Consider the following 26,554-nt stretch of genomic DNA (forward strand, 5'->3'; position numbering starts at 1 on the left):
TGGGCTTGGGCTCCAAGGCCTGTCTACTCCCCAGTGCTTAGGGGGACTCCACCTCCCAAGTCAAAAGTTCACGCTCTGGCAGGGGCCTCTTGCAGAAACCCCACCCCAACCAGCATCAGGGTTGGTCCATGGCGGGCTCCTAATTGCCGGTGTTTTCCCGACCTGGTCTGTCCCAAAGTTCTCACCATAGCATGGGTCACCTCCAGGCTTCCCCCAGCCTGTCCCCACTCTCACCCTGGGCTGCAGCACCCAGCGCATCAACCAGGGCTGGTCCCTCAGCCACCTCACAAATGTTGGAGTGTTCCCCTAAGGTTTTTATACCTTAGGGTATAATTTGCAAACAGCAAAATGCACAGCTCTTAAGAACAGATCCCAAACATTTCATCTCAACTCTCCTTGGTTCTTCAGTGAGAACTACAGGAGAATCAACATCCTCATTGCTAGCATGTACTAGGTGCTAAGAAAATGCAACACGTCCTCTGTGTGTTCCATGCATTAAGGCATTTATCCATGGAACCTCCCTTTAGGTAAGTCTCCTTAAAAGCGCCTCACAGATGAGGAAACAGCGTGTAGATACCGGAGCTGAGGACTTGCTACAAATTCTGCTCCTCCACTTACTAGCTGTGGGCTTTGAGTAACTAACCCAGTTTATGCCTCAGTGTCTGCATCTGCATAACAGATAAAAAATACAGTTCTTACCTCAGAGTGCGGTGAGGTTCAACAGGTAATTCCCACCATTAACCTGGAACAAGGTCTGGCACCTGCCAGCCTTCATCCTCCTCCTCATAGCTAGCACAGGGCCGCCCTGGACCCCTCACTGCCACCTCCCTACCCCTGATATCTTCATCTGATGTCCTTGTCCCTGGTACTGACCCTTGTGCAGTCACACTGCTCCCCACCCAGGCTGTGCCACTAACCCTGGGGATGACCCGGTTACTCTGCCAGGCTGAGGACAAGATCCTGCTCCCCACCTGCCTGGATCCTTCTGCCTGGCCCAGACCATCCCCACAAGTGTTTTAACTAAAGCCCAGGGCTGGAACCACCCACCATCCGCCTGCTGCCTCCCACACTGCAGCAGCCCGAGCCTAACCCTTCCTGCCTTCCCATCCCATCCTTTGCCAGACCCTGGACTCTCCTCTGCTTGGACAGCGATGAGCACCCCCCACCCCCTTCACTCCTGCTATGTTCAAGGCAGCTGAGATACACTCTTTAGAATCCACCAGGGCTAGGTTTAAACTTGGTGCTACACTCACTAGATGTGTATGTGGATTGGGTTTAATTGCTTGCTGAATCTCAGTTGAGTCATATTAAAATGGGAATAATGACCTACTTCATAGGACTCGGCAGATGAAATAAAATATTATCATTTCTTGGGCAGTTGCCTCATGCCAGGCCTCGTGCTATGTGCATTTTAAATTTTTATTCCCTATAATCCTTAGGAGGGAGGGGTTCTTCATCTCAAGAACACACAGTGACTAGGTCCAATCAAGAAAAGCCTTTATGGTTCTCTATAAACAGAAGCTCAACAGTGATGAGCCACAATCACAACCTTTCCCCAGATGTCAGAGGCTGCATTGGAGATGACGGGAATTTAGAGATCTCAAGTCAGATACAGAGAAACCAATGACAAAGGGCGGGGGTCCAAGTGCATAATGCCTCAGGTCTTATCCAGAAGGTCAGCATTTTTGACAGTCTGTGATCTTGGAAATTTTATCCCACTTCATCCCTGCTCCAGCAGAGGGAGTGGCAAGGGAGTGTGAGGGAGAAAAATGGGAGACTGCAGGAGCACCTCCAGATGATAATGAATCCGAGTCCCATGTGTGGACTTGATCTGGGACTGAGACACCTCTCTAGCCCCACCTTTGTCCACTAGGAACACACTCAGGCAATGGAGGAGTGGATGCTCCCCCAGCCCAGCTTTCTGTGGGGCCTAAGAGTCCCCTTCAGAGTAGAGCTGAGGACAAGGTTAGGGCCCACTTTTGACCATGGACACAGAGCGTGATCAGGGCCTCAAGGAATTTGGGTAAGACCAGTGGAGGCTGCAGCTCTACCCAGGGCTCCACCCCAGCTCCCTTCCCTTATAACCTGTAGGCCAGGACGGAGACCTTCTGCTCTCTGTCCAGAAATCACAGTCTGGCCTCACCAATGCTTCAGTCCCTACCTGGGGCCTCAGTTCCTGCAGGACCTAGCTTGGTCACCTGCCCCATCTGAAATTTCCCTGTCTGGGCCACATCTTCCTCTGCCCCCTCCCTAGTGGAGTCAGCCACTCCATTATGCCTCCATTGCTGAGGCCCTGGGCCAAATGTTCTTCCCAAAACTGCCCCTTCCCCTGAACAGGTGAGACCACTGTGGAAGCAGGGATTGGGGGCTCCTCAGGCCTCTCCATCACTTATCATCACTGAGGGGCTCAGAGGGCAGGCCCACAGTCCTTGTATTTTTGAAAGAGAATGCCAGAAGGGAAAACCCACCTGAACTCCCTTCCCTGACACCCCTCACATCTAGGACCAAGGCTCCTGCCTACTGGCCAGGAATTCGGGGGCCCACCAAGAGTCCCAGCCTCCATACCCAGCTCTCAGTCCCACCCACATGTTGTCCCCAGCTCCTCATGCCCTGCCTGAGACAAGCAGGGGAGCAAATTGCATGACTTAAGAGGGAGAGGCCCAACCATGGCAGAGATGTAGCTTCCTTGGTCTGACAGTTTTGAAAACCAAAGTATCCTGACCTCCGGGAGCCCTCCCTGCAGACCCCATAGATTCACCTACCCTCTTCTCTCCTTGGGTGAGCTACCTGCTTTCCCAAGGCTTGGTCAGAGCTGTGATCCCATGTGCTGTCTTCCTGGGACTGCCTTCTGCTCCCTCCCACAGAGGGGCCTGGAGATCCTCCAACACCCAGTGGGGAGAGCAGAGGAGCAGCCTGCCAGGCCCCTAAGGCAGGCCCAATCAGGGACAGGCCCTGGGCCCCTGGCAGCTGCCCCTACCACACCATGTGGTTAGAAAAAAAGAAGCACTGAGGGGGGCGGCGGGTGGGAAGCAGGCAGGGAGCCACTCAGATGGGCAGTGCAGTCAGGGCACCTCCTGGAGTAGCAGAGGCGTGTCTGAGTTCTGTGCTGAGATGCTGGGTGACTCAGGCCCAATGAGCCCCAGGCCATACAAATTAAGGATGGAGTCAGCAATGATGCGGGCTGTACGCTTCTGGTACCCGCCTGAGGTCACCATGAGGATGGGCACCTGGTGGCCACGGACCACCCGGAACACCAGTTCATCTCGTTTCACGATGCCCTGTGGGGAGATTGGGAAGGCTGGCTCAGACACACCTCAATCCTTGAGGTATCAGGAGGTCCTGCTATTTGCACCCACCCCCTCTGATATCATGAGAAACACCAGTGTGGTCCACCTGTCCTGCTGCTGCTGAGTCTGCAGAGCTGACCCTCCCCTGCCCTCCAGGGTCAGGACATACCTGTGGGCTAATGGACAGTCCTCCAAGGCGGTCACCCTCGAGGACGTCAGTGCCTGCGTTGTACACCACCACGTCGGGAGGATGCTCCTGAAGGGCTTTCTCAAGGTTCCTCTCCACTTTACCCAGGTACTCATCATCCTCTGTGCCCCACTCCAGCTCCACCTTCCGCCTGATGGCCTCTAAGAGGGATACAGGAATACCCCCAATGTGCAGAGAAGAGAAACTGAGGCTCAGGAGGGCAAAGATGGCCTGGGTCCCTGTCAGCACCCAAGGCAGGACTAAAAAATGGTCTGATTCCAACACTGCTCAGGCTCTCATTTCACCCCAAGTAAGCTAAAAAGAGCACCAATAGCTGCAATGCAGGGGCCCAAAGGAGAGAAGAGGGATTGAAGATAAAACACTTTACCCTGTAGACTTAGAGACCTGTGTCAGACATCTGCCCTCACTGCCTCCATGAGCCCTTGCCCAGACACGTGGGCACCATGCTGTGCCCTCACGTCCAAATCCAGCACATTCAGGATTCAGTTCAGAAACTGGTCCCTTGGGCCACACCGGCCACTGAATACCCACAGCAGACTCACTCACTGGCCCTACCAGCAAAAATGCCCCCTACTCACAAAGTGAGCAGGTCCTTGTATTTTCACAGCTGATCTGAGCATCTCTGCCTTTAGATGGTTAAGTTTAACCTGCCTGCATTTATTTTAACAACTATTACATTTGAACTAATTTCTGTTATCTTATTTGGAATATCCTATTTATTGTATTTTCCCCTTTGTTTCTTTTTCATCTCTTCCACTGACAGACACATACCTAAGAGTCTATTTTTATCCTTCTGATGGCTACCCCCCAATATAAGGACCCACACATGTTTATTAGACAGGCTAATACGATCTTGGGTGGGTCAAGTGACTTCTTTTGGACTCAGTTTCCTCACTTATACAATGGGAATGATTCCCAACTTGCAGAGATGCTGAGAATAAATGAAGTGAATTCTGCAGGGCCCAGCAGACAAATACTCAGGAGGGAGAGTCCCATTCATTCGATAGTGCACTTAGGACTAGGGGATGGGAGCAGCTTACGCTTGGCAAAGCGGTCTCCAGGGTAGATGTGGCGATTATAGACGTCCATGATGTACACGCGTTTGTCACCCATGAAGTCCCGCTCGTGCCCATTGCCCTGCAGGGAGAACATGGAAGCCACTTGCGGACAAGTGCCCTCAGCAAGGCCAGGACCGCCCCACCCAGGACCCGCCCTCCCCCACTCCGTGCCTGAGCAGTGTGGTTTACTGTTAGAGCAGAGGATCTCACGGCTGTTAATGACAAAGCTGGGATTCAACCTCAAACCCTGGCCCCATGACCTTCCAGTGTGACCTTAAGCAAGCCCAAGCCCTGTCATTTTCTTCTCCAGGAAACAAGGCAGGAATCCTGGCTCCAGCACCCTCTCAAGTCTGCAGTAGAATTGGCTGGGTTCAGGGACGTGAAACATAAAACTGTAAAAAGCTGTACTCATGTGACTTGGTTCAGAAGCTGTGTCACGTGATCTTGAAGCAGGGCGAGGGACCATCACAAAGCTACAGCAGCACAGGTGTGGGAGGGGCCTTCAAGAGCCTATGGATGCCCTGCCTTGTCTTTGACCAGAAGAGCCAGACCTGGGTTTCAAGTCCTGATGCTTTCCCCACAGGCAGTTGCCTTGGAGCAAAGCAACCCTGAACTGGTGTGAGCATTTTCCTGAGGGGCTGGTCTGCAGTGCTTCTCAGCCCTGTGCAAAGTGACCATGGAAGCCACTGAGAGGTTTAGAGCACAAGAACAGCATTGCCTGACTGGGTTTAGGAAGAGCGATCAGCCTGGCTTGCGGGGGCAGTCAGGAGAAGGGAGGGAGGACCTTCAGGTTTGACAGGAGCATTGAAGAGGACCAGCCACCCTGGCTGGGCTGAGAGGGGCAGAAGGAGAAAGAAGGACCCTGTGCTGCCAGCCTCTCTCTCCAGACACAGGGAGAGGGATGGATCAGGATGAAGGTGGCAGAAGCCTTGGGGCTCTGGGCTGTTCCCAGGGTTGGGGGAGTTCCATGGTGTAGGGTTGCATGAGAGATGTTGATGGGGAACATGCAAAGGGGGCCTGAGGAAGGGGACCCATGAGACCCCAGCCCCCACAGGGCACTCACCTGATGCGCATCGAGATCAACAATGGTGGCCCTGGAGATGCCTTCCACTCGCTCAAACAGAAACTGCCCAGGGGAGGAGAGGGAAGATGTGAGGACCCACAGAAGACACAGACCCTCAGGACTCCCAGTTGGTGAGGGGCCGGGTCAGGAGGCCATACATGCTGTGGGCTATCAGAACCAGGCTAAACCACCATATGCCCAGCAGAGCTTGCAGCTCCAGGGAAGCATGTCTGCATGGTCAGGAAGACTCCCTGGCCCCTGGAGGAAGGGGCCTGTTCTGTGCCATAAAGCACTGGAAGTCAGGAGGTAGGTAAGCAGGAGAGCGAGGCTGGCCCTCAATGACAGCCCAGGAATCCTGAGGAAATGTGTGGCGGCTAGGGGAGAGGGGACCTCCCCTCAAAACTGGGTCTGGAACTTTATTCTACAATCTTTGCCTTCCTACAACTCCATGTCCTCATGCCTCCTTCCCCTCCCTCCAGCCTCTTGGAAGGTCCGCTGTGTGTCTCCCTCTCTGATGGCCAGGGTCTGCTGACCTGTCCCACCCCCACCATTAATATTAGTGTGTGTCCTGTGAGAACAGGGACCATGATGGCCTGTTCTTGACACCCAGCCTGAGGTCAGGCGCAGGGTGGTCAGGGGGAGCTCTAGGGTCTGACAGACATGGAGGCCAAGACCAGCTCTGCACCTTTTGGCTGAGTGACCTCACCTCTCTGGGCCTCAGTTTCCTCATCTGTAATATGTGAGGATTAATTGAGGTGAGCCAGGGAGAACAGTGGCTGGCATAAGCTTGAGCCTGTAGTTAATGCCATCAGTATTATTGTGATCATTATTATTTCTATCTCCTCCTCACGCTTCTGTAACAATTCCCTTCTTATATGGTTGTTGCTCCCCCCACCCCCTGCCATTGTTGAAGGCTATAATATCTCCCTCCTGTGGGGCTATAATATAACCCCACAGAAAAAAGTGTCAGATCTGGGTTTGAGCCTGAGCCTGGCTGAGCAATGCAGGAGCTTCCTCCCCTTCCGAGGCTCAGTTGCTTTCTCTATAATGTGGGGTGAGAACACAAAAGCGGGAATGGCGGTGGGGGGGGGGGATTCCAGGAAGGGCTCTTGGAGGTAAGTCCCCAGGTGCTCTCCTGCGCACCTTGATGGTGAGTGTGATGTCCGCATAGGCGCAGAAGCCCCCGCCCCGGTCGCTGGAACAGTGATGGAAGCCACCACCTACGGAAGGGCAGATGTGGTGTGGTCAGGGCCAGGCTTAAGAGCTAGACCCAGGTGCACCCCCGCCCCCTGGACTCCCAAGGAGCCCTTCCTGCTCAGCTCCCAGGAAGATCTCCTGGGACTCCAGGTTGGAAAAGTGAACTGATTGCCTAGATATGTCACCATTGCTAGGTCAGGAGGCAGATTTGCCATCACAGCCACCCGTGTCAGAGAAAGAAACCCCTTAGCATGTCCCAACAAGTTGGCCCCAATGCCCACTCACACCCCTCAGGGGACAGGAGCTCATCCTTCCTAAGTAGTGAGTCACCACAGAGCTGGGCCTGCGCACATGTGAGTCCTCCTGCCACAAAAGGGTGGTGGGGCACTGGGAGCAGGTTTACCTTGGGACCATCCAGATTCTGCAGGGTGGTAGAAGGGGATATCAGACAGGGTGTAGTCTGCCGATCATGGCTGCCCATGGCAATGGTGAGGGCCCTGAAGGCTGGGGCCCAGCCCCCTTTACCCCTCAACCCCAAGACCACAGCCTCAGAGCCTCAGTGCCCATGAAGCCCATTCCCCTGCTACCCCTACAAGAACCTGAGCTTCAGAGCTTCTAAAGTTGAGCCCCACACTGCCTCGCCTGGCAGTGAGAAGCCAGGGCCCACAGATACAGGGAGTTGCCTTTTGCACCACTTAAGAGGTGGTCATTGGATCATAATGATGAGCTAACAGTCAACAGTGAACTCCTAGCCAGGTAGTGAAGTCTCTGTATAGCCCTAGCAGGCAGCATTATCATCATCATCTCCATTTCAGATTCATAACCTGAGGCACAGAGAGGGTCAGCAACTTGCCCTGTGTCACACAGCTAGCTAATGGCAGAACGAACATTCAAACCAAGGTTGGACCAGGATCTTGGCTCTTAACCTCTACCAGGCCATAACACCTTCCGTGAGGGAAGGGCCTGGGTCCTCTTGGGAACCCTGTAGAAACCCATGGAATGTATCGCTCATTCATTTGTTCAGTAGAGTATCATAACATCATGGTTAAGCTAGGCCTAATGATGGGTACCTGGACATAACAAGATGGAAGAGATCCAGCCCCTGGCCTTCCAGTGCTCACAGTCCAAGGTAGGGGTTGGGGAAGGAGCAATGGGGCTCTGAGCAAGCCACTAGGCCTCTCTCAAGGTCCATGTTCTCATCAATAAAATTGGACTGAACAATAACCCCAGCTCAGATGAGAGGCTAGACAGAACAAGGCTTCACAAACTGTGACATGCCAAGCCTCCATGAGGGACACTGGCAGGGGAGAAGAAGACCATGGGTGCAGCCCTCCCATGAGCCAATCCTGTGGGAGAGGCCAGGGGACTGGGGAATGATGGCCCTCAAGGCCCCTGAGAACAAAGTGATATTGATCACCCACCACGACATGACCAAGCCCCTGCAGACTGTCCTGGGCCCCAGAGGTTGATGGAGCCTTTTGGGGGAGCCTCTGAAATGCTGCAGGTTTCAGTCCCCTGCAGAGGTGTCCACGGAAAGCTGGCACAGGCTGAGAGAGAGTGAGTTCTCCATCACTGGAAGTATGCAAAGGCAGGACTGGGAAGCAACCTGGAGAATTCTTTTAGACAAAGATTCCATGCCAGACGGAGGCATTGATTGGTCCCTCCTAGGCACCAGAACTTCTGAGCTCACAGCTGCTTCCTCCAGGTCCTTTTGGGCCCTCCCAGCACCCAGGCCTTGACAGGCCAGCTCCCCTGGGCGGGGCACTCACCCACATTGATGGCCCAGCCTCGCTCCACTGCCAGCTTCCCTGCCTGGGAGACAAGCACAGGGTGAAGGGCAAGGCAACCCTCTCCACTCACTCCTCACTCATTCACTGATTCACTCATTCATCCCATAAACAGTGCTTCTAGCCAGCTCTGAGGTGAGGCTACAGGAGGCACCCACCCCTGCGGCAAATGAAGTCTCAGTAGCAAGTACTAGATGCATTGGCATATGGGATGCACGGTGCATAAGCCCCTTTGCAATATTGTGAGGAAACTAGAAGAAACATAAACTGACAATGACTTTAATGGGGCTTTCAAAGAGAAACTAGACAAGTTTTTGTTCATGGAAATATAGTAGACTGAATACTGGAATCCCACAGGAGATCAAAGTTTTGGGGTGTGCAGTAATACTCTAATAAACTAAAAAAAAATGTACAAATTTGCAAGCTAAAAAGAAAACTATAGGGATCAATAGGTATTTATCCAGGTCTGAATTAGATCATCGAACATGGAAACCTGAAATGTTTCTGTGGCTAATTTTAAAGAAAACTACACAGAGGACAGGAAACCTAATTTTGCCAGGAGCACTCATTGCCACACCCATGATGGGGAGAGGGAGCTCCGTCCATCACTGAAGCCATGGGGGTTTGCTTTTCCATCTTAAACCTGATACATGGGAGCAAGCGTTTTAGGATGTATCTCTGGGGGGACAGGGTTATACCTTACATACCAGCAAATACAGTAACTCCACTGGAGCTCCCCAGGGGAAAAAAAACAATGAATTCCAATATCCTGGGATGGGAAAGCTTTGAGTCATTCTTGCTGGGCTTTGAGGAATATTTAAGATTTTGTTCAACTACTACATGGGAGGAGGGCATTCCAGATGGAGAGGCCAGGATGGGCAAAGACCCAGAGGTGGGAAGGAACCAGGTGTAAGGGTCCCCAGCCCAGTCTGCATTCCACTTGCTTCCTCACCTACCATTATGGTTCCTCCTGTCTGGGTCCGAAGGGGCTTCAGCACCTTCCTCTGCACAAGGAAGTTGGGGAGAAAGATGAGAGGGGGTATTTCTGTGATGGTGGCAACAGCAAAGGACCACTGTGGAAAGAGATGCAGACCATTGGCCTCCCACTGCCATGCCCAGAGCTCAGAGGCAGCAGCTGGGAAATCAGATTTCCTCTAATGCCAATTTCAAAGTGCCCTGGGAGAACTCTGGGTCAAGGGTAGTTACTTTGGTAAGAAACAAGAACCCCTCACAGGTCTGGATCCCACCAAGCTTTGGGCTCAATAAAGAACAGTTTACACAGCATGTTTTCTTAAAACTCGGTGGGCGCACATACCTCAATGCTCCAAAGCCCTTGGCTGCCCCCTTGTGCCCCAAACAAGAGCTGAGGAAGACTCCGACTTAGGAGGTACAGGCCTAGAACAGGCCCATCCCACTCACTGTACAGAAGAGGACAGAGAGGATCTTTCTTGCCCAGGTCACATGGTGAGTCACTGACAGAGACCAGGTGTCCTGCTCCCCTAGCAAAGCATGGCCTCTTTTTCCATTGAGAACTGGACCTCCTTTCAAAAGAGGCATCCTGCTGCCTCTCCAGTTACTGAGGCAGGAGGAGCTGGGGCACCTAAAAGGCATATGCACCAAAATAAGGACACAGCTTTTCCTATGACCTTATTCCAGTGACCTCCCAGGTCCCTGGCAAATGTCCATGTACCCAGTGCCTGAACCATGTCCTGCCTGGCTGAGAATGCACGTAGGCTCAGGCTCCCTGCTCCCAGTGACTGCGGGTGGAGGCCAAGAAGGCCCAGGTTTTTTTCTAGGTGCCAGGCCCCGAGGTGGGGGCTAGACGACTTCTCCTGTCAGGATGCTTTTTGTAGCCTACTGTGAAAGTGCTTATATGCAAGGTGACAAGCCCTACAGTGGAGAAGAACATGGTCTGAGTGGGGGTGGGGGTAGATAGGCTTTCTGGAGGTACTAACATACATGAAAGCGGAGACTGAAGGTGAACAAGAGTTATCCAGTTGTAGGGGTCAAGGTAAAAAAGTTATTGCTGGTGGAAGAGAAGCGAGTCCCCATGTTCAATGGAAGTTGGGTATAGCTGGGACATATAGGGCTGGTCTGCCAGTGAAGGCTCTCAGGCATGTCAGAGCAGTAGGGAGCCTCAGACAGCACTTCCCATGCTGCTGTAGTTTTAACAGGAGAACCAGTAAGGGGAATGAGAAGAACAGCAGCAGCCCCAGGAAGGAAGCGAGAGTTAATGAGGGTTTGGGGAAGGTGAGATGGGGATAGTTAACAGACAACAGATGAATGGAGGTGTCTGGATGCAAGGCCAGAACCCCAGTACTCCAACACTGAAGGGCAAAGGTCAGGTTGGAGTTCAATGTGATGAAAAAGGGCTGCGTGGGGACCAGACGGGGAATAGGTGGTGGGGGGCAGCAGGTGCTCAGGAGGCCAGCCACCAAGAAGGTTTCAGGAAGGAGTGAGCAAAGTTGGGTGTTGAGGCCGCCAAGGCATCCAATGACAGAGAACTAGGGGGAAGTGTGGCCCCTGTGATCACCAATCAGGAGAGAATTAGAGATTTAGGCCTAGAGAGGCCTGCAGAAAAAGCATGTGCCTGGAAAGGGCGTAGAAGGTGTGGTGGCAGTGGGGGAGGGCACTCCTGAGAGGCTGGGGCAGGAGGGCAGGACAAATCAGCCCACAAATCGGCTACTGTGGCTTAGGCCACTGGCCAACAGGAGAGACATTTTGTCAGATTTCCTGCACTGCCACTGAACACCTGTGTGGCCAACCCTTCCAGTCTGGCAAGGCTGAGGATAGCTGGAGGCTGGGCAAGCTTGCTCTGCTCCTTCATTCAAGTGAGCAGGGCCTACAGGATCTGGATCCCTTGTCTTGAAGGAGAGGTGTCCATCCAGCCTTCCAGAAGCCCTGGCCCTCTGGCTGTAACATGGAGGTACCATGGGCCTGGAAGGGGGGATGGTGGTAGAGCTAGGACACCTGGACAGCTGCAAGTCCCACCCCTGTGTATATATTGTGTACTGATATTTGTGAAGCTGCAGTGGTGTGGGACAAGACGTGGGGACTTCTAAGCTAGAGACTGAATTTTACAACCGCCAAGCATAAAGTCACCAGAAGCACATACAAGACTCAACCACAGGGACCAGCTCCCACATGACAAGGCACCCATCTGTCAGTATTTCTTGACTTCTGGCCATGAAAGACAGGGCTAGGCCTTCTTCCCAACCCAGCCGTGGTTTCTGTGGAAGGTAGTGCTGTGGCTTACTGATGCTCTAGACCTGAGCTAGGCAATCCAGGAACTGACAGCCACACGTGGCTACTTACACATAATTTTAAGTTACTTAAATTTTTTTTTAAGTTTTTATAAATTAAAATTTTGTTCCTCAGTCACACAAGCAATATTTTAAGTGCCTAATGGCCACACAGGCTAGTGACTACTGGACTGGACAGCACTCTTCTAGAACATATCCATCATTGCAGAAAGTTCTGCTGGATATAGCTGCTCTAGAAAAAAATCATCAGTGGCCACAGTGAAAAATAAATGGAGGGAGTGGGGCAGACTGGGAGGTGATAAATGCTCCAGTGCCAGGAGCAGACACTATCTGGGAGGTGCAGTAGGCTGGAATGGGCCTGCCCAGATCTGCCTGCAGCCTGGCCCCAGGCAAGGGCATTGAGGGACAGGCTGGATCAGAGCAGGACAGGGACAGGGCTCATAAGTCTTCCTCAGTCACACTGGTTCAACTCTTGGCTCTGCCACTGCCGTATGAATTTGGGCATGGCCCTCTACTTACCTGTGCCTCCTGTCTCATCTATGAAACAGAAACTCCTCCCAACTAGGCCTGGAATGAGGGCTTTAGAGCCACTGGAGAGGTCTGTACTCAATGCCCAATGTAAACTACCCCTACCTCAGCCCCCTTGACCCCTGCCTTTGTTTAATCTTTGTGCACAGCACTTGTCTCTACCTGACAATAACAATACTTCTATGTCAGCTCTCCCAACAGGACACCAGCTCTGGCAAGGCAGGCGCATGCTCGTTCCTGCTGCATATGATTCCTGGAACAAAGTAGGTGCTTGTTGCTCATGCCTTCAATAGACCCCAGATCCCTACCTGCACCCTCGCCTGAGAAGGCCACCTTACCTGTTTTATCCCAGGAGAGCCTGTAAGAGCCTGGCCTCCTGCTCCTAGGACACACCCCATGGGGTCAGGCTCAGGCCACACTCCTGGTGAACCCACGTGTAGGCCCAGCTTCTTCCCCTGCCTTCTCTGCCTCCCACCCTCTCTTATAGGTTTCACCTGGAACCTTGTACCATATAAATCCCTGCTGCAGGCTCTGTTTCTAGGGCTGTGCTTCTCCAAGTGTGGTTCCTAGACCAGCAGCAACAGTGGCCCCTGAGAGCTTTTTAGAAATGCACATTCTCAGGCCCAACCCCAGATGTCCTGAATCAGAAACACTGGGAGTGGGGCCTAGCAACCTGTGTCATGACAAGCCCTCTGGAGAATTTGATGCTTAAGGGAACATGACCTCAGTGTTGAACAAATGAATGAATGAATGAGCTACAGTGAACCTGTGAGGTTTATCCTAGCCTGATGCCCACTGCCCACCAAAGGGCATGGCCCAGGAGCTTCCTCATTCCAGAGCATGGTCATATGTCAGGGCCTTCATGCCCAGACAGCCTTTTGGGAACCCCACAGCACTGCACTGCTCTCCCGCTGCTTGATTTCCTCAGGTGGACCCCCACCCTGAGAGATCCAAACCAACAACGGTTCTCAGGGAAGAGATTGGCTGCAACCCCACTTGGAACCCCAACTACTTGGTTTGGGTCAGGACTTTCCAGCAGTGGAAGTGGGAGCAAAAGAAGAGAAGGGGGAAAAATCCCACATTATCATCTTAGTTGATGGAAAAAAAAAAAGCCTCTGACAAAATCCAACACCCTTTCATAAAATCAATCAACAAGTTAGGAATACAAGGGAAATCCCTCCACATGAAAAAGGGCATTTGTCTCTCACACACATACAATCCCACAGGTAACACCATACTCAGTGGAAAGTCTTTCCCACTTAAGATCAGAAACAAGGCAAGAATGACTGCTTTTGCTACTTTTGCCACTTCTATTCAACTGGAAGTTCCAACCAGAGCAATGAGGAAATACAAAGACCTAAGACGCCTCTAAATTGGAAAGGAAGAAGTAGAATTTACCTCTATTCACAGGTGGCACAGTGTTTTATATAGGAGATCCTAAAGAACAAACACAAACACCGCCTCCTCCCCCATTAAACTTAAGAAATAAATTCAGCAATGTTGCAGGACATAAGATCAGCACACAAAAAGCAGCTGTATTTCTACACACTAACAACAAACAATTCAAAAATAAAATTATGAAGATATTCCATGCAACAATATTTTTACAGATATGTCCCCTAGAGCAAGGGGTATAAACAAGAACTAGAAAAATGGGACTTCATCAAATTAAAAAGCTTCTGCACAGCCAAAGAAAATATCAGCAAAATGACAAGGGAGCCAACCATATGGGAAAACATATTTGCCAATGATACCTCAGACAAGGGTTTGATCTCCAAAATATATAAAGAACTCACACGACTCCACACCCAGAAGACAAACAACCCAATTAAAAAATGGGCAAAAGACCTGACAGACACTTCTCCAAGGAAGACATACAGAGGGCCCAGAGACACATGAAAGGATGCTCAGCATTAGTCACCATCAGAAAGATGCAAATTAAAACTACAATGAGCTACCACTTCACACTGGTCAGAATGGTCATCATTAATAAATCAACAAACAACAAATGCTGGCGAGACTGTGATGAAAAGGGAACCCTAGTGCACTGTTGGTGGGAATGCAGACTGGTGCAGCCACTGTGGAAAACAGTATGCAATTTCCTCAAAAAACTAAAAATGGAACTGCTTTTTGATCCAGGAATTCCCCTGCTGGGATTATACCCTAAGAGCCCTGAAACACCAATTCAAAAAAAGCTATACACCCCAATGTTCATAGCAGAGCAATTTACAATAGCCAAGTGCTGGAAACAGCCTAAGTGCCCATCAGTAAATGAATGGATCAAAAAACTATGGTACAGTTACACAATGGAATACTATGCAGCAGAAAGAAAGAAGGAACTCCTACCCTTCGCAATGGCAAGGATGGAACTGGAGAGCATTATGCTAAGTGAAGTAAGCCAGGTGGTGAAAGACAAAAACCATGTGATCTCACCCATAAAACAAACAAGCAAGCAAAATATAACCAGAGTCATTGAAATAAAGAACAAACTGACAGTGACCCGAGGGGCAAGGGGAGGGGGATATGGGGAGAAGAAGGGGAAGGGTTGTCAAGGAACATGTACGAAGGACCCATGCACAAAGACAACAGGATGGGGGGAGGACTGAATTTGGAAGGTGGGGGTGGGTAGGGCAGGGGAGAGTAATGGGAGGAAAATGGGGACAATAATTTTGAAAAAGTCAAAAAATAAAATAAAATTGTCTGTTCACACTTTTCATTTTGGAGTAAAAGAGGTACGATTGCATCATGCAAGTAGTCTACAATTGACTTTTTGTGACTTTGTCCTCTGTATCTATAGTTGTCTTTTTAACATTTTGGTGTCTGGCAACTCTAGTCACTTAAAAATATATTTCTTTTATTAATAAAATTATCATTAAAAAAGAAACAAAGAAAATCATGAATGTAATTCCATTTACAACAACATCAAAAATTAAAATACTTGGGAATAAATTTAACCAAGAAGATGCAAAACTGACACACTGAAAACTCTAAAACATTGTTAATGAAAAAACTTAAAGGATATCTAAATAAATGGAAAAAGTATTCTGTGTACATGGGTTGACCTAATTAATATTGTAAAGATGGCAATACTCTTCCAAATTTATCTGAAGATTCAACACAATCCCTATCAAAACCTCAAATGTCACCCCCCTTTTTTTTTTTTGCAGAAACAGAGAAGCTGATCTTGTAATTTATATGAAATCTCAATGGACCCTGAATAGTGAAAACAATCTTGAAAAATAACAAAGTTGGAGGACTCACATTTTCCAATTTCAAAACTTACTACAAAGCTTCAGTAATCAGAACACTGTGGTATTGGCACAGGTAGATCAATTGAATAGAATTGAGAGTCCAGAAATGAATACATACATCTATGGCCAACTGACTATCTATAAGAGTACTAAATCCAGTCAATGGAGAAAGAACAGTCTCCTTAACCAACTGGTGCTGGGAGAACTGGATATCCACATGCATAAGAATGAAGTTGAATGCTTACCTTAAGACCATGTACAACAATTAACTCAAAATGGATCAAAAGACAGCACCACAACGCAGTAAAGAGGGTTGCCCCACATTGGCGAATACCTAAGTCTCCATCCCTTACAACTTATCAGGTGCGTCAAGAAAAAGAAATATGGCCCAAATGAAAGAACAGATCAAAACTCCAGAAAAAGAACTAAGCGACAAGGAGATAGACAACCTGTCAGATGCAGAGTTCAAAACACTGGTAATCATGATGCTCACAGAATTGACTGAGTTTGGCTGCAAAATGAAGGAAGAAATGAAGGCTATACAAAGTGAAATAAAGAAAAATATACAGAGAACCAACAGTGAAAGGAAGGAAACTGGGACTCAAATCAATAATTTGGAGAAGGAAGAAATAAACATCCAACTGGAACAGAATGAAGAAACAAGAATTCAAAAAAATTAGGAGAGGCTTAGGAACCTCTGGGACAACCTTAAATGTTCCAATATCCAAATCATAGGGGTGCCAGAAGGAGAAGAGGAAGAGCAAGAAATTGAAAACTTATTTGAACAAATAATGAAAGAGAGCTTCCCCAATCTGGCAAAGGAAATAGACTTCCAGGGAGTCCAGGAAGCTCAGGGAGTCCAAACAAGTTGGATCCAAGGAGAAGCACACCAAGGCACATCATCATTACCTTACCCAAGATTAAAGAGGTGAGAATCTTCAAAGCAGCAAGAGAAAAGGAGACAGTTACCTACAAAGGAGTTCCCATAAGACTGTCAGCTGATTTCTGAAAAGAAACCTTGCAGACAAGAGGGACCTGGAAAGGAGTATTCAAAGTCATGAGAGGCAAGGACCTACATCCAAGATTACTGTATCCAGCAAAGCTATCATTTAGAATGGAAGGGCAGATAAAGTGCTTCCCAGATAAGGTCAAGTTAAAGTTCATCATCACCAAGTTCATCAAGCCCTTATTCTATAAAATGTTAAAGGGACTTATCTAAGAAATAGAAGATCAAAAACTATGAACAGTAAAATGACAAAAAACTCACAACTATTAACAACTAAACCTAAAAAACTAAGCAAACAACTAAACAGGACCACAGAAATGGAGATCATGTGGAGGGTTATCAGTGGGGGAGTGGGAGGGGAAGAGAGGGGGGATAAGGTACAGGGAATACGAAGTATAAATGGTAGGCATAAAGTAGACGGGGGCGGTAAGAATAGTATAGGAAATAGAGAAGCCAAAGAACTTATACATATAATGCATGGACACGAAGTAAGGGGTGGAGGAATGCTGGAGTTGGGGGGTGTGCAGGGCAGAGAGGTATAAAGGGGAGGGAAAAAATGGGACAACTATAACAGCATAATCAATAAAATATACTTAAAAAATAAACCCCTATAGACTAATAACAAAAAAAAGTTAAACAGAATTACCATATGACTCAGTAATTCTACTCCTAGGTATGTAACCAAAATAATTGAAAACAGGTACTTAAAACAAATACTTATATCTGAATGTTCATAGTAACACTGCACAAAAGCCAAAAGCTAGAAGTAACTCAAGTGTCCATTAGCTGATAAATGGATAAACAAAATGTAACCTATCCACACAATGGAATGTTATTCAGCCTTAATAAGGAATGAAGTCCTGACACATGCTACAAGGTAGATGATTCTGGAAAACACTATGCTCAGTGAACGAAGACAGACACAGAACTCATATTGTACGATTCCAGGTACATGACATAAAACATCCAGAAAGGCAAAACCTTTCTGTGACATGGTGGTCTCCCCACCAGGGGATAGGAAGGATTGGGGAGCAACTGCCCAGTGGGTACAGGGTTTCTTTTTGGGGTGATGAACATGTTTTGGAGCTAGATAGAGGTGATGGTTGCACCACATTGTAAATGTACTAAATGCCACTAAATTTTACACTTTGAGATGGTTAATGATTAATTTTATGTTGTGTGAACTTTACCACAATAAAAAAAAAAGGGAGAGAGGGGCCTCCTCAGGGAAGAAAAGTAAGATAGAGAGAGAATCAGAGACCCTGGGGGTCCCATTTCCCCAGAGACTCTCCTGAGGCATCTGCCTTCAGACACTGGGCTTCCTTTTCTCCCACAGGACTGAGAGCCGTGACTAGGCCCAAGTTGTGGCCGAGCTTCCCGGGGCTGATGCCAAAATTTCTAAGGCATCTTTGTCTTCTTTCTCTGGCATGCCCCATACTCAGTCTGAACAACAGGCAATCCTGTTGTTTCATCCGCTGCTTCCAGCCTAGTCTGAGAGCCCAGGATCTCCCCCAATGATCACTGCTTCCTTCCTCACTTGGTCTCCCTGCTTTTGTTTGACAGCCTATTCTCATCACAGCTGCTAAGCAATTCAGTTAAAGCCTAGATCAGATTATGTCCCTCTGCTTAAAATAATCCTTGGCCCTCTTCTCCCTCAGAGCAAAGCCACAGCAACATGCAAAGCCCCATGTGGTCTGGCCCTCATCCTTTTCTGACCCTGTCTCTTACCAGTCTCCCTCCCATTCCCTCCAATCCAGCCACATTGGCTTCCCCACTGTTGCTGGAGATACTGCCTTGTGGCCTTTGCACTTTCCCATCCTTCTGCTTGGAATGCCCTCCTGGATGCACACACAGCCTACTTCCTCACTGCCCTCAGCTCATGACATGTCAGTAAGATCCTCTGTGACCCCCTATTTTAAACTGCAGTCCTCCCCCAACATTTTCTGCAGAACTTTCTTAGAGCACTGAGCACTTTCTAAGATACTATATCACTGACTTGATTTTGATGTCATTAGCTGACCTAAATGCCAGCTCCCTGGGAGAGGGACTTGGTCTCTTTTGTTCCATCCCATCTCCCCGCACCTAGAACAGAGCATGGTGCTCACTAAATGCTGGCTAACCATGTCCTGAGCACTGTCTAGCTCAGGATGCAGAAGGACAAGATGTCAAGTCTTCATGACAACCTATGGAAACCTGTCACTGGGGTTAGCAAGAGGCAAGAGCCCTGCACTGGCCTGACTCAACCACCACCGTGAGTGGGGTCACCTCTGGGCCTCGTACACAGTAGGTGCTCAATAGACATTTGCTTCCCTGAATGGATATCATCTGTCAAACATCAGACTATAGCATCTCCCTCAATGTCCTGTTTATTAAGCATAGAGGGCCACGCCAGTGCAGGGGCACGCATGAGGCCTGGAACACAGATGAAGGGGACAGAGCAAGGATGGGACAGGGGAGAGGGTGGATGTTCCACAGCACACATAGAACAGCCAACAAAAAGCGGCCCTAGGAGACCTACAGGAACCCTCCGGGCCACTGTTCAAGCTGTCCGCAGCAGAGAAAGGAGAGAAATACCGCATATGTCTGTGGGGTGAATGGTGCTATGTGCCCCTGCACTGCAACACCTAGATGTCAGATAATGCCCTGAGCATCAAGGGCACATAGCACCATATCATTCTCCCACAGAGTCCAAACTCCTCCTATAGCCTCCAAAACCCGGTGTAGCCTGGTCCTGCTGGCCTCTCTGAGCACATCACATGCCTCCTCGGTGTTTTAGTCCCTTCAGCCTAGCTACTCAAGAAACGTCCTTCTCCCTTTCAGGAGGCAAAGTCCCTTCCCACTCAGGCCTGAGCCTCTGGAGCATTCTTTCTTCAAAGCTCCACCTATATCACCTACTCACTTAATCTCAGCTCAAACCTTACCTCCTCTGTGAGGCCCTGCATGAACACTCAGTCTAAATGACTTTACCTCCATCCAGTTACCCTCCATTTTTTCTTCCTTCATAGACCTTGGTGCTCTCTGACATGCTTTTGTGTGGTTACTTCTTTATTTTTCAGTCTTCCATAATGAAAATGCAAATCCATGGCACCAGGAAACCTTGTTTACTCTTTTCTTTTGTACCTAGTACATAGTCAGTATTCGATATAGATGTTGAATGACAATACTTCTTCACTTTAGTACATGCTATGGAATTCACCGTGTTTCTCCTTTTGTTTTTGCTGCCAGGGAGCTCCAAGTCAAACATGGAACTCAATCATACCATCTTGGTTAATCCTTCCAGTTGGGTATCTGAATTCTGCCCCTGCCCTTGACCTCAATTTTCTACTTGGGACTCTACCTGTGAATACTTTAATCATTACTTATCACACAGTAAGCTACCCTCAGGCTTTTGGGAATACAAAGCCAGGCATCCAGTAGGCCTCACAGAGTTACCCTACAAGGGTCCCTCAAATGGGTGGGGCCCTGAAGTGCAGCCATATCCTGGCATGCTAACTCACCCTGGCCCCACTCTGTTCTGGTCTCTTCTTGCCCCACCTCAATGCCTCCTGTCCCCGCACCCAGTCCTCACTCTCTGGACTCTGGGAGGCATGTCCTGCTGGCCCACACCCTGGGCTATGGATGGTGATCATGCCTGTCCAGGCCCCAGGAAACCAGGGCAGCTAAGTGCTGGGCTTCCTGTCAAGGCCTTGCACAGCTCTCTCTCCCAAGAGCCATGTTTCAACTTCTTCCTGGTACTCTTTCATGAGTTAACACTGTCACGACTCCATCTAGAATTCTCACAGATGGGCCCAAGTCTGGGAGAAGGGAGAGCAGCAGCTGTGACCAGGAACTAGGAAGACAGGACTGGATGCCTTACCTGGTGTGTCCCCCAGGCCTGCCTGCCTTCCAGGTTGACCTTGAGCAGCAGTGGCCTCTTTCTGGGCCTAGGCTTTAACATGTATGGAGGGAAGGGTTCTGGCATCTACTACGGCTGAGTCTAAAATGAGTCCAGCTGGGAAGCCTGGGGGTCAGGGGTCCCACACTCTTTTAAAAAAAAAAAATTTATTATACCATATGATCTCACCTTTAACTGGAACATAATCAACAGAAGAAAAAAGCAAACAAAATATAACCAGAGACACTGAAGTTAAGAACAATCTAACAATAGCCGGGGGGTGGGGGTGGGGAGGGGACAGTGAGGAGAGGGGATTACAGGAACTACTATAAAGGACACATGGACAAAATCAAGGGGAAGGGTGGAGATGGGTGAGGGAGGTGGGTTCGGCTGGGGTGGGATGGAGGGATAGGGAGAAAAGGCATACAACTGTAACTGAATAACAATAAAAATTTTTTAAAAAGATAAACAACAAAAAAAACTTAAAAAAATTTATTAAATTTATTAAGGTGACATTGGTTAATAACATTATATAGTTTCAGGTGATAGGATTCCCATCTCTTGGGGGCAAAGAATCTGTTGCATCCCTGATCCAACCAGGGCAGGCTAACAGCACAAAGTTCTCTTGCAACCTCCCATCCAGCCTCCCTTCTGCTCCCACAAAGGAGACTTACCGAATGCCTCTCTACCTTTAGAACCTCAGCTACTGGTGAGAGCTGTGGGGTCCTATAGAAAGAGGTCATGACCATGCAGCATGTAGGCCCCGTTTGGTCTGCAGGTAGGATTTTAAAATCTTAAATGAACTGCCACAATAAGATGTCAGGAAATGTCACTTAATAATCTGGGTTTCTGGCTCTGCTTTAAAGCCAAGCATTATGGCCATGCTGGGCCTACAGTGGAGCTGAGTAGCAACCACCCACTTGGGAGGGGCAGCAGCTTTCCAGTTCACCCACATACCACCACCACCTGCCTGACCATTTCTTTATGTGCCCTACTGGGCCCTGGGGGGTTTCAAACTTGTTTTTAGTCCCACGGTTTTCAACAAGTCTTTAGCAAAAGGTCTTAGAACAAAACTATAAACTTCGGTCCAATAAAAAGTAGGCCAAAACAGGATAGCTTTGATTGGATGGGGACAGGGGCTGGGCTCCCCCGACCATCATTCCAGCAGGGGTCTTTGAGGCCTGTTCATAGAACACAGACTGAAAGTCACTAATGTAGAAGCCCCAATCCTTGTAAAGTTTCACTCTCCACCAAGTGGACATCCCTTCTTTCATACTCTGAGATGGGGAACCCACTACCCCCCGCGCAGTCTAGCCCATTCCTAGTATCTGCCTTCTTATGACACCTCACTCCCTCTCTTGTGGACCACAGACTCACATGCTTCCCCTGAACTATGAACAGGAATTGAACCCATTTGGCTGTGCTTCTCCAGGCTGAGCTGCCCCTCCCATGGCCACTCTTCCTGGCCTGTGGCAGCCCCAGGCCCTTGGCCTTGTACCTTTAGCTCGTTGAGATAGCGTCTCGTGTGCACCACCAGCAGGTCCTCATCTGAGGCTTCCCGTGCCTCTACCAGCATGCCGTCTGACAGAAGCTTCTCTTCTGAAATCACAAAGCAGCTACCATGCTTCCCTGCGAGGAGGGCCAGGCCCAGTCCCAGACCCTTCCATAGGCTGCAGACTTGACCTCTGTCAGCCCTGCTCCAGAAGAATGTGGGTGCTGCTGATTTATGGGCATTCTACGAAGGGGCCACCTCCCAGACTAGTGTGAACAATAACAAGGCCCTTAGGCCAGGGGATTTCGGACATTGTACAGACAGCAATCCTTCCCAAGCCACTGATAGTTATGAGGTAAGCTCAGGTGTGTCTGGACTACTTTTAGAGGCAGATGACACAGGGTCAATGATGTTGACTCTCAAGGTGAGAAAAGCTCTTTGATCAACTCTCCCTTCACCGTCTGATGGCATCATGGGGGGCTCAGTGTGGTGTGGTCATTCTTTAACACCCGCCTGACCCATTATCATCTCCTTTTTCAACCCCCTCCAAAACCAGTCTCACAGCCTGCAGCAACAATAATCAGCCTGAACTGAATGATACTCTTGTTTTCAATGTATTTATATTTTACCATGACTTTCTATTCAGGGCAAGTAAAACTTGCTTTACCTATTTAGATGGCATATGTTTCCCTTTTTTAAAAACAAGTTTTATTTATTGATTTTTAGAGAGAGGGGAAGGAAGGAAGAAAGAGACGGAGAGAAACATTGATGTGTGAGAGACACATCAATAGGTTGCCACTCGCACGCTCCCAACTGGGGACTCTGCCTGTGACCCAGGCATGTGATTAGGAATCAAACCAGTGACGTTTCAGTTTGCGGACTGGCACTCAATCCACTGAGCCATACCAGCCTGGGAAATGTTTCCTTTTAAAACAAGTTTAGGTTTTTTAAAACTAAGGCTAAGTCAATAAAAAATATGAAGTAAATAATGGAAGAGGTAGTATGAAGAGATGGCAAGTTCCCAAGTGTGGTTTGTAAATGACCAACGTTTAGAAAACACTGCATTATTTCACCACCCCTCACATACATCAGACAAAATTTGCTCCATTTTGCAAAAAAAGAAAAAGAAAAAAAAAAGAAGTTGAGGTCAAGAGCTCAAAGTGCTCTAGAGCAGTGAGAACAGGCCCATGATGCTCTGGGTTTTAGGGAAATCAAAGGGACAAACAAGGTCAGAATCTAGGGGACCTGTTTTAAAATATTAATCTTAACCTTAGAAACCAACCCTCATAGAAACCAACTAATTACAGACATTTCCCACATATAGTTCTATATACAGCAGGTGCTTCCCTTACTCTACCCCAGAGCATTCCATGGCTCCCCACTGCTTTCAGGCAAAGGGATAGCTCTTTTCTTGGAGGTACCCAAGAGCCTTCACATGTGGCCCCTGTTTCCTTTCTACTTATATCCTCATTAGGAGAAAGGAGGGAACTTTGGAGGACTGTTGCCTCAAGATATGGGAGACAAGGAACCCTTCTGTAGGGCTAGTAGGTGACACAGGAGCCCAAGAAAGGGAAATGGGGAGAGTGTCTCATACTGGAAATAGAGCATGAAGGGACATCTTCAGGAAGGCAAGAGAACTGCTCACTTCACTCATTTGCCATCACTGCACATGCCTTATATTCTTTTTTACTTAATATTTTCTGTGAACACTCACTCTAGTCACTACTGCAAACAGAATATTAGTATCACTTGCCATAAATAGAATTTAACCAGAAATAAAAAACAAGTACAATAGGAACAGTGTTGTAATTGTAATTTGATTTTCTGCAAGGTGCAGAGCCCCAGGCTTGCTCTGGATTTGTTAAAGAGAGAGATGGGCTTAGTGTTAAAAATGGGCTAACCCCAAAGTGAGACTTTCTCCATGGTGTCATCAGAAGGATAAGTCACCCTACACCAGGTAACATTTAAGGTAACATTTCCTATTTCTCTCAGTTAGACCACCCTTGACAGAGGGAAAAAGGAGAATTATCCTTGCACTAGCCTACTGTGATGCCTGAATTTCCCACACTGCAGTTGAAACAGTGCAAGCATTACCTTGCTCCGTGGGGTAAGCCAGGAAGGGGGAGCCTGGAGCTCTGAGCTCCAGACTCCCCCTCTGCCACTTAGTAGCTATGTGACTGTGGGCATGTTTCCTAACTTTTCTGGGACCCATTTCCTCCATTGGTAATCAATGGGGTTGAAGCAAAAGTTCTCTTCCTCTTGGGCTCTCAACTTCTGGGGGATGGGCACTGGGTTCCTCCAAACTTCAGCTTCCTGTGTCCATCATTAATTAGCTCCCTTTCTTCTGGGCTTCCAGGGGAAGACACTGGACTTAGGCCCAGAGCGATGCAGACCCAGGGAAGTCTTGAGACAGGGACATATCATGCTCAGAAGTCTGTGTTGGAAAGATCCTTTAGACAGTATGGGTGGAAGGCAGTCTGAGGGCTGAGACTTTTGGTAGGAGAGTCTGAAGCTTGTTTTAGGGAAAGGCAGTGGGATGGTAAAGAAGCAGATGTAGGGTCCAAGGTAGGGCTTTCCATACCTTTTAGGAAGCTGATCACCTTGCCCCATTTTCCAGCATCGAAGGGGTGCAGCTTCTCCAGGCCCATGAAAGTTATGTTGTAGCGGGGTGAGTACACGATGGGCCACCGTGTCTCCGGCACATGCTGATACAACTGGCTTGTATGTGGCCTTCCGAGTGCATAGGGACAGAAACACAGATAGAATGGTCTCAGTGTGGGAAGCAGCCTCCCCCTGTGCCAGTCCGCTTTGATTTACCAAATAGCTCTGACCTGGTACCACTAGCTCCTTCAGCAGCAGAAAAGGGGCCACTTAGCAACAGCAACAATAATAGCGGTTCCTCGCTGAGAATTGGCTCTTTCCCTGCACTATCCAACCCAATCCTGACAGCAGTCATGGGAAGTAGGCACCAACCATCTCATCAAAGGCTTGGAGAGGGAACCAAGGTCTCACAGCGGGTCTGTGGAGCAGCGGATGTACACCAAGGTGTGTCTGACTGCAAGGCCTTGGCGTCTCACTTCCACGTTATAATAATTACACGGAACAGCTGAATGGCCCTAGGCCTCAGTTTCCTAAAAATCCTGTACCTGTTGCGAGGATCTACATTATGCAGCTCATCAGCTGAGCAAAGAAAGCGTCCTGGTCATGAGAGCTGGGGTCCCAAAAACAGCCGGTAGGGGCTCCCGCAGATTGTGGCCCAGCCCAGAGCTAAGGATGCTGGTCACCTCCGGCCCACAGCGCAGCTTAGCCCCCTCCCCACTCCATCAAACCTCCGCAGCTGCCGCACAGGGGCGGCTCCAGCTGCTGCCACTGCAGGGGCCTCCGCAAGGCTGGTGGGGCCTGAGAGAAGACATAACAGGCGTGTGTATTGCGGGCCCCCGCCTGGGTCGCTGCCTCACCACGGGCTCCCGCCCCTTCGGCTGCAGAGAAATGGCACGGAGTGACCGGGAGCGCGGGGTTGGCCTGGGAGAACCGGACCCGAATGACCCCTCGCCTGCCATACCTGGGCCCGCACTTGGCGGGCCCGTCCGGCCGCCCACACACTGTGCTGCTGCGAAGAGAGACCCCTGGGAACGCCGGGGATTTAGGCGCCCCACCCCACGCCCCGACCCCGGCCACACTCACATCCCGCTGCCGGGTAATCCCAGCGCCAGCCACCGCTCCACTACCGGGCGGCCGGGGGCAGAGCCCCGCCCAGGACACGCCCCCAGCCTCCGCTGCCTTCGCTGGGGGCGGAGCTCTCGCAGGCTCAGCTCCGCCCAGCCTCGCTCCGCCCAGCCTTCCTTCACGTCACAAAAGGTCAGAGCCCCACTGGTGGGGGCTACCACAGGAAGGAGGCCACGCCCTCAGCGCCCATCCTGGGCCAAGTCCCGCCTTCCTCAGGCAAATACCCCCGCGGACGCGTGCCTGGCGCGGAAAGCCACACCCTTTAGGTGGGGGAAAGCCCCCACGAGTTTTGATGGCTGTGCGTCACCAAACTGGAACCTCTTTGCTGCTTCGCCCGCCCCAGGGAAGGGGCTGACCGAAACCTGGTCCTTGGCCGCTCCCCATTTCTGCAGTCTCGCAAGGCAACGAGAACCTAAGAGTTCTTCATGCTGGGATTCCCAGCGCAGACGCTGAGATGGAGTTGCTGTGTGACCTAGGGCTAACATCAGCGCTCTGGGGTCTCTGCTTCAGCGAGTAAAATGGGAGGGTGGGGCTGTGTCCTCCAGCGGAAGGAGACCCACAACCTCTGACTTGAGGTCACATGCGCCCCCTACCGGAATAAAGTCCCCAGCCCCATCTTTGGCGGCTCTGACTTTACATAAACATTACCCATGCTAGTCACATAGGCTCTCCAAGCCTCAATTCCTTCATCAACAGAACCGGTTGACGATTCAGTCCTCAAGGTACAGTTCCTCGTCCCCCCTCCCCACTGTAGGAAGCCAAGACTACCCCCAGTGGCAGCTGATAATTTCTTGGGGCTGGACCCTGGGCAGAG

The 26,554-nt window shown here is 49.6% G+C and overlaps 1 protein-coding gene across 3 annotated transcripts; it reads right to left on the bottom strand.

Annotated features, from left to right (window-relative positions):
- Positions 1 to 1,476: 1,476 nt before the first annotated feature.
- Positions 1,477 to 25,811, bottom strand: HDAC11 (histone deacetylase 11). 3 transcript variants are annotated; one of them, XM_024578082.4, is made up of 10 exons: positions 25,699 to 25,811; positions 24,596 to 24,744; positions 22,021 to 22,121; positions 9,557 to 9,604; positions 8,583 to 8,625; positions 6,760 to 6,836; positions 5,617 to 5,679; positions 4,536 to 4,632; positions 3,457 to 3,635; positions 1,477 to 3,278 (listed from the first exon to the last, which is right to left on the bottom strand). In XM_024578082.4, coding segments are annotated over exons 1-10 (975 nt in total). In that variant the 5' UTR covers positions 25,701 to 25,811; the 3' UTR covers positions 1,477 to 3,062. The 3 variants fall into 3 exon arrangements, with proteins under 3 accessions (XP_024433850.1, XP_024433849.1, XP_024433851.1); XM_024578081.4 differs by having other exon boundaries at positions 9,557 to 9,673; XM_024578083.4 differs by lacking the exons at positions 6,760 to 6,836; positions 8,583 to 8,625; positions 9,557 to 9,604.
- Positions 25,812 to 26,554: the final 743 nt, after the last annotated feature.

This window comes from Desmodus rotundus, chromosome 2, assembly GCF_022682495.2.
Source record: "Desmodus rotundus isolate HL8 chromosome 2, HLdesRot8A.1, whole genome shotgun sequence".
NCBI classification, from domain to species: domain Eukaryota; kingdom Metazoa; phylum Chordata; class Mammalia; order Chiroptera; family Phyllostomidae; genus Desmodus; species Desmodus rotundus.

Excerpts from the sequence above, each read along its gene's own strand:
- HDAC11 (XM_024578081.4), bottom strand. Across the intron at positions 6,837-8,582 it reads AGGCTGGGCCATCAATGTGG|GTGGTGGCTTCCATCACTGT; the intron begins GTGAGTGCCCCG and ends GCCCTTCCGTAG. Across the intron at positions 3,279-3,456 it reads GACTGTCCATTAGCCCACAG|GGCATCGTGAAACGAGATGA; the intron begins GTATGTCCTGAC and ends ATCTCCCCACAG.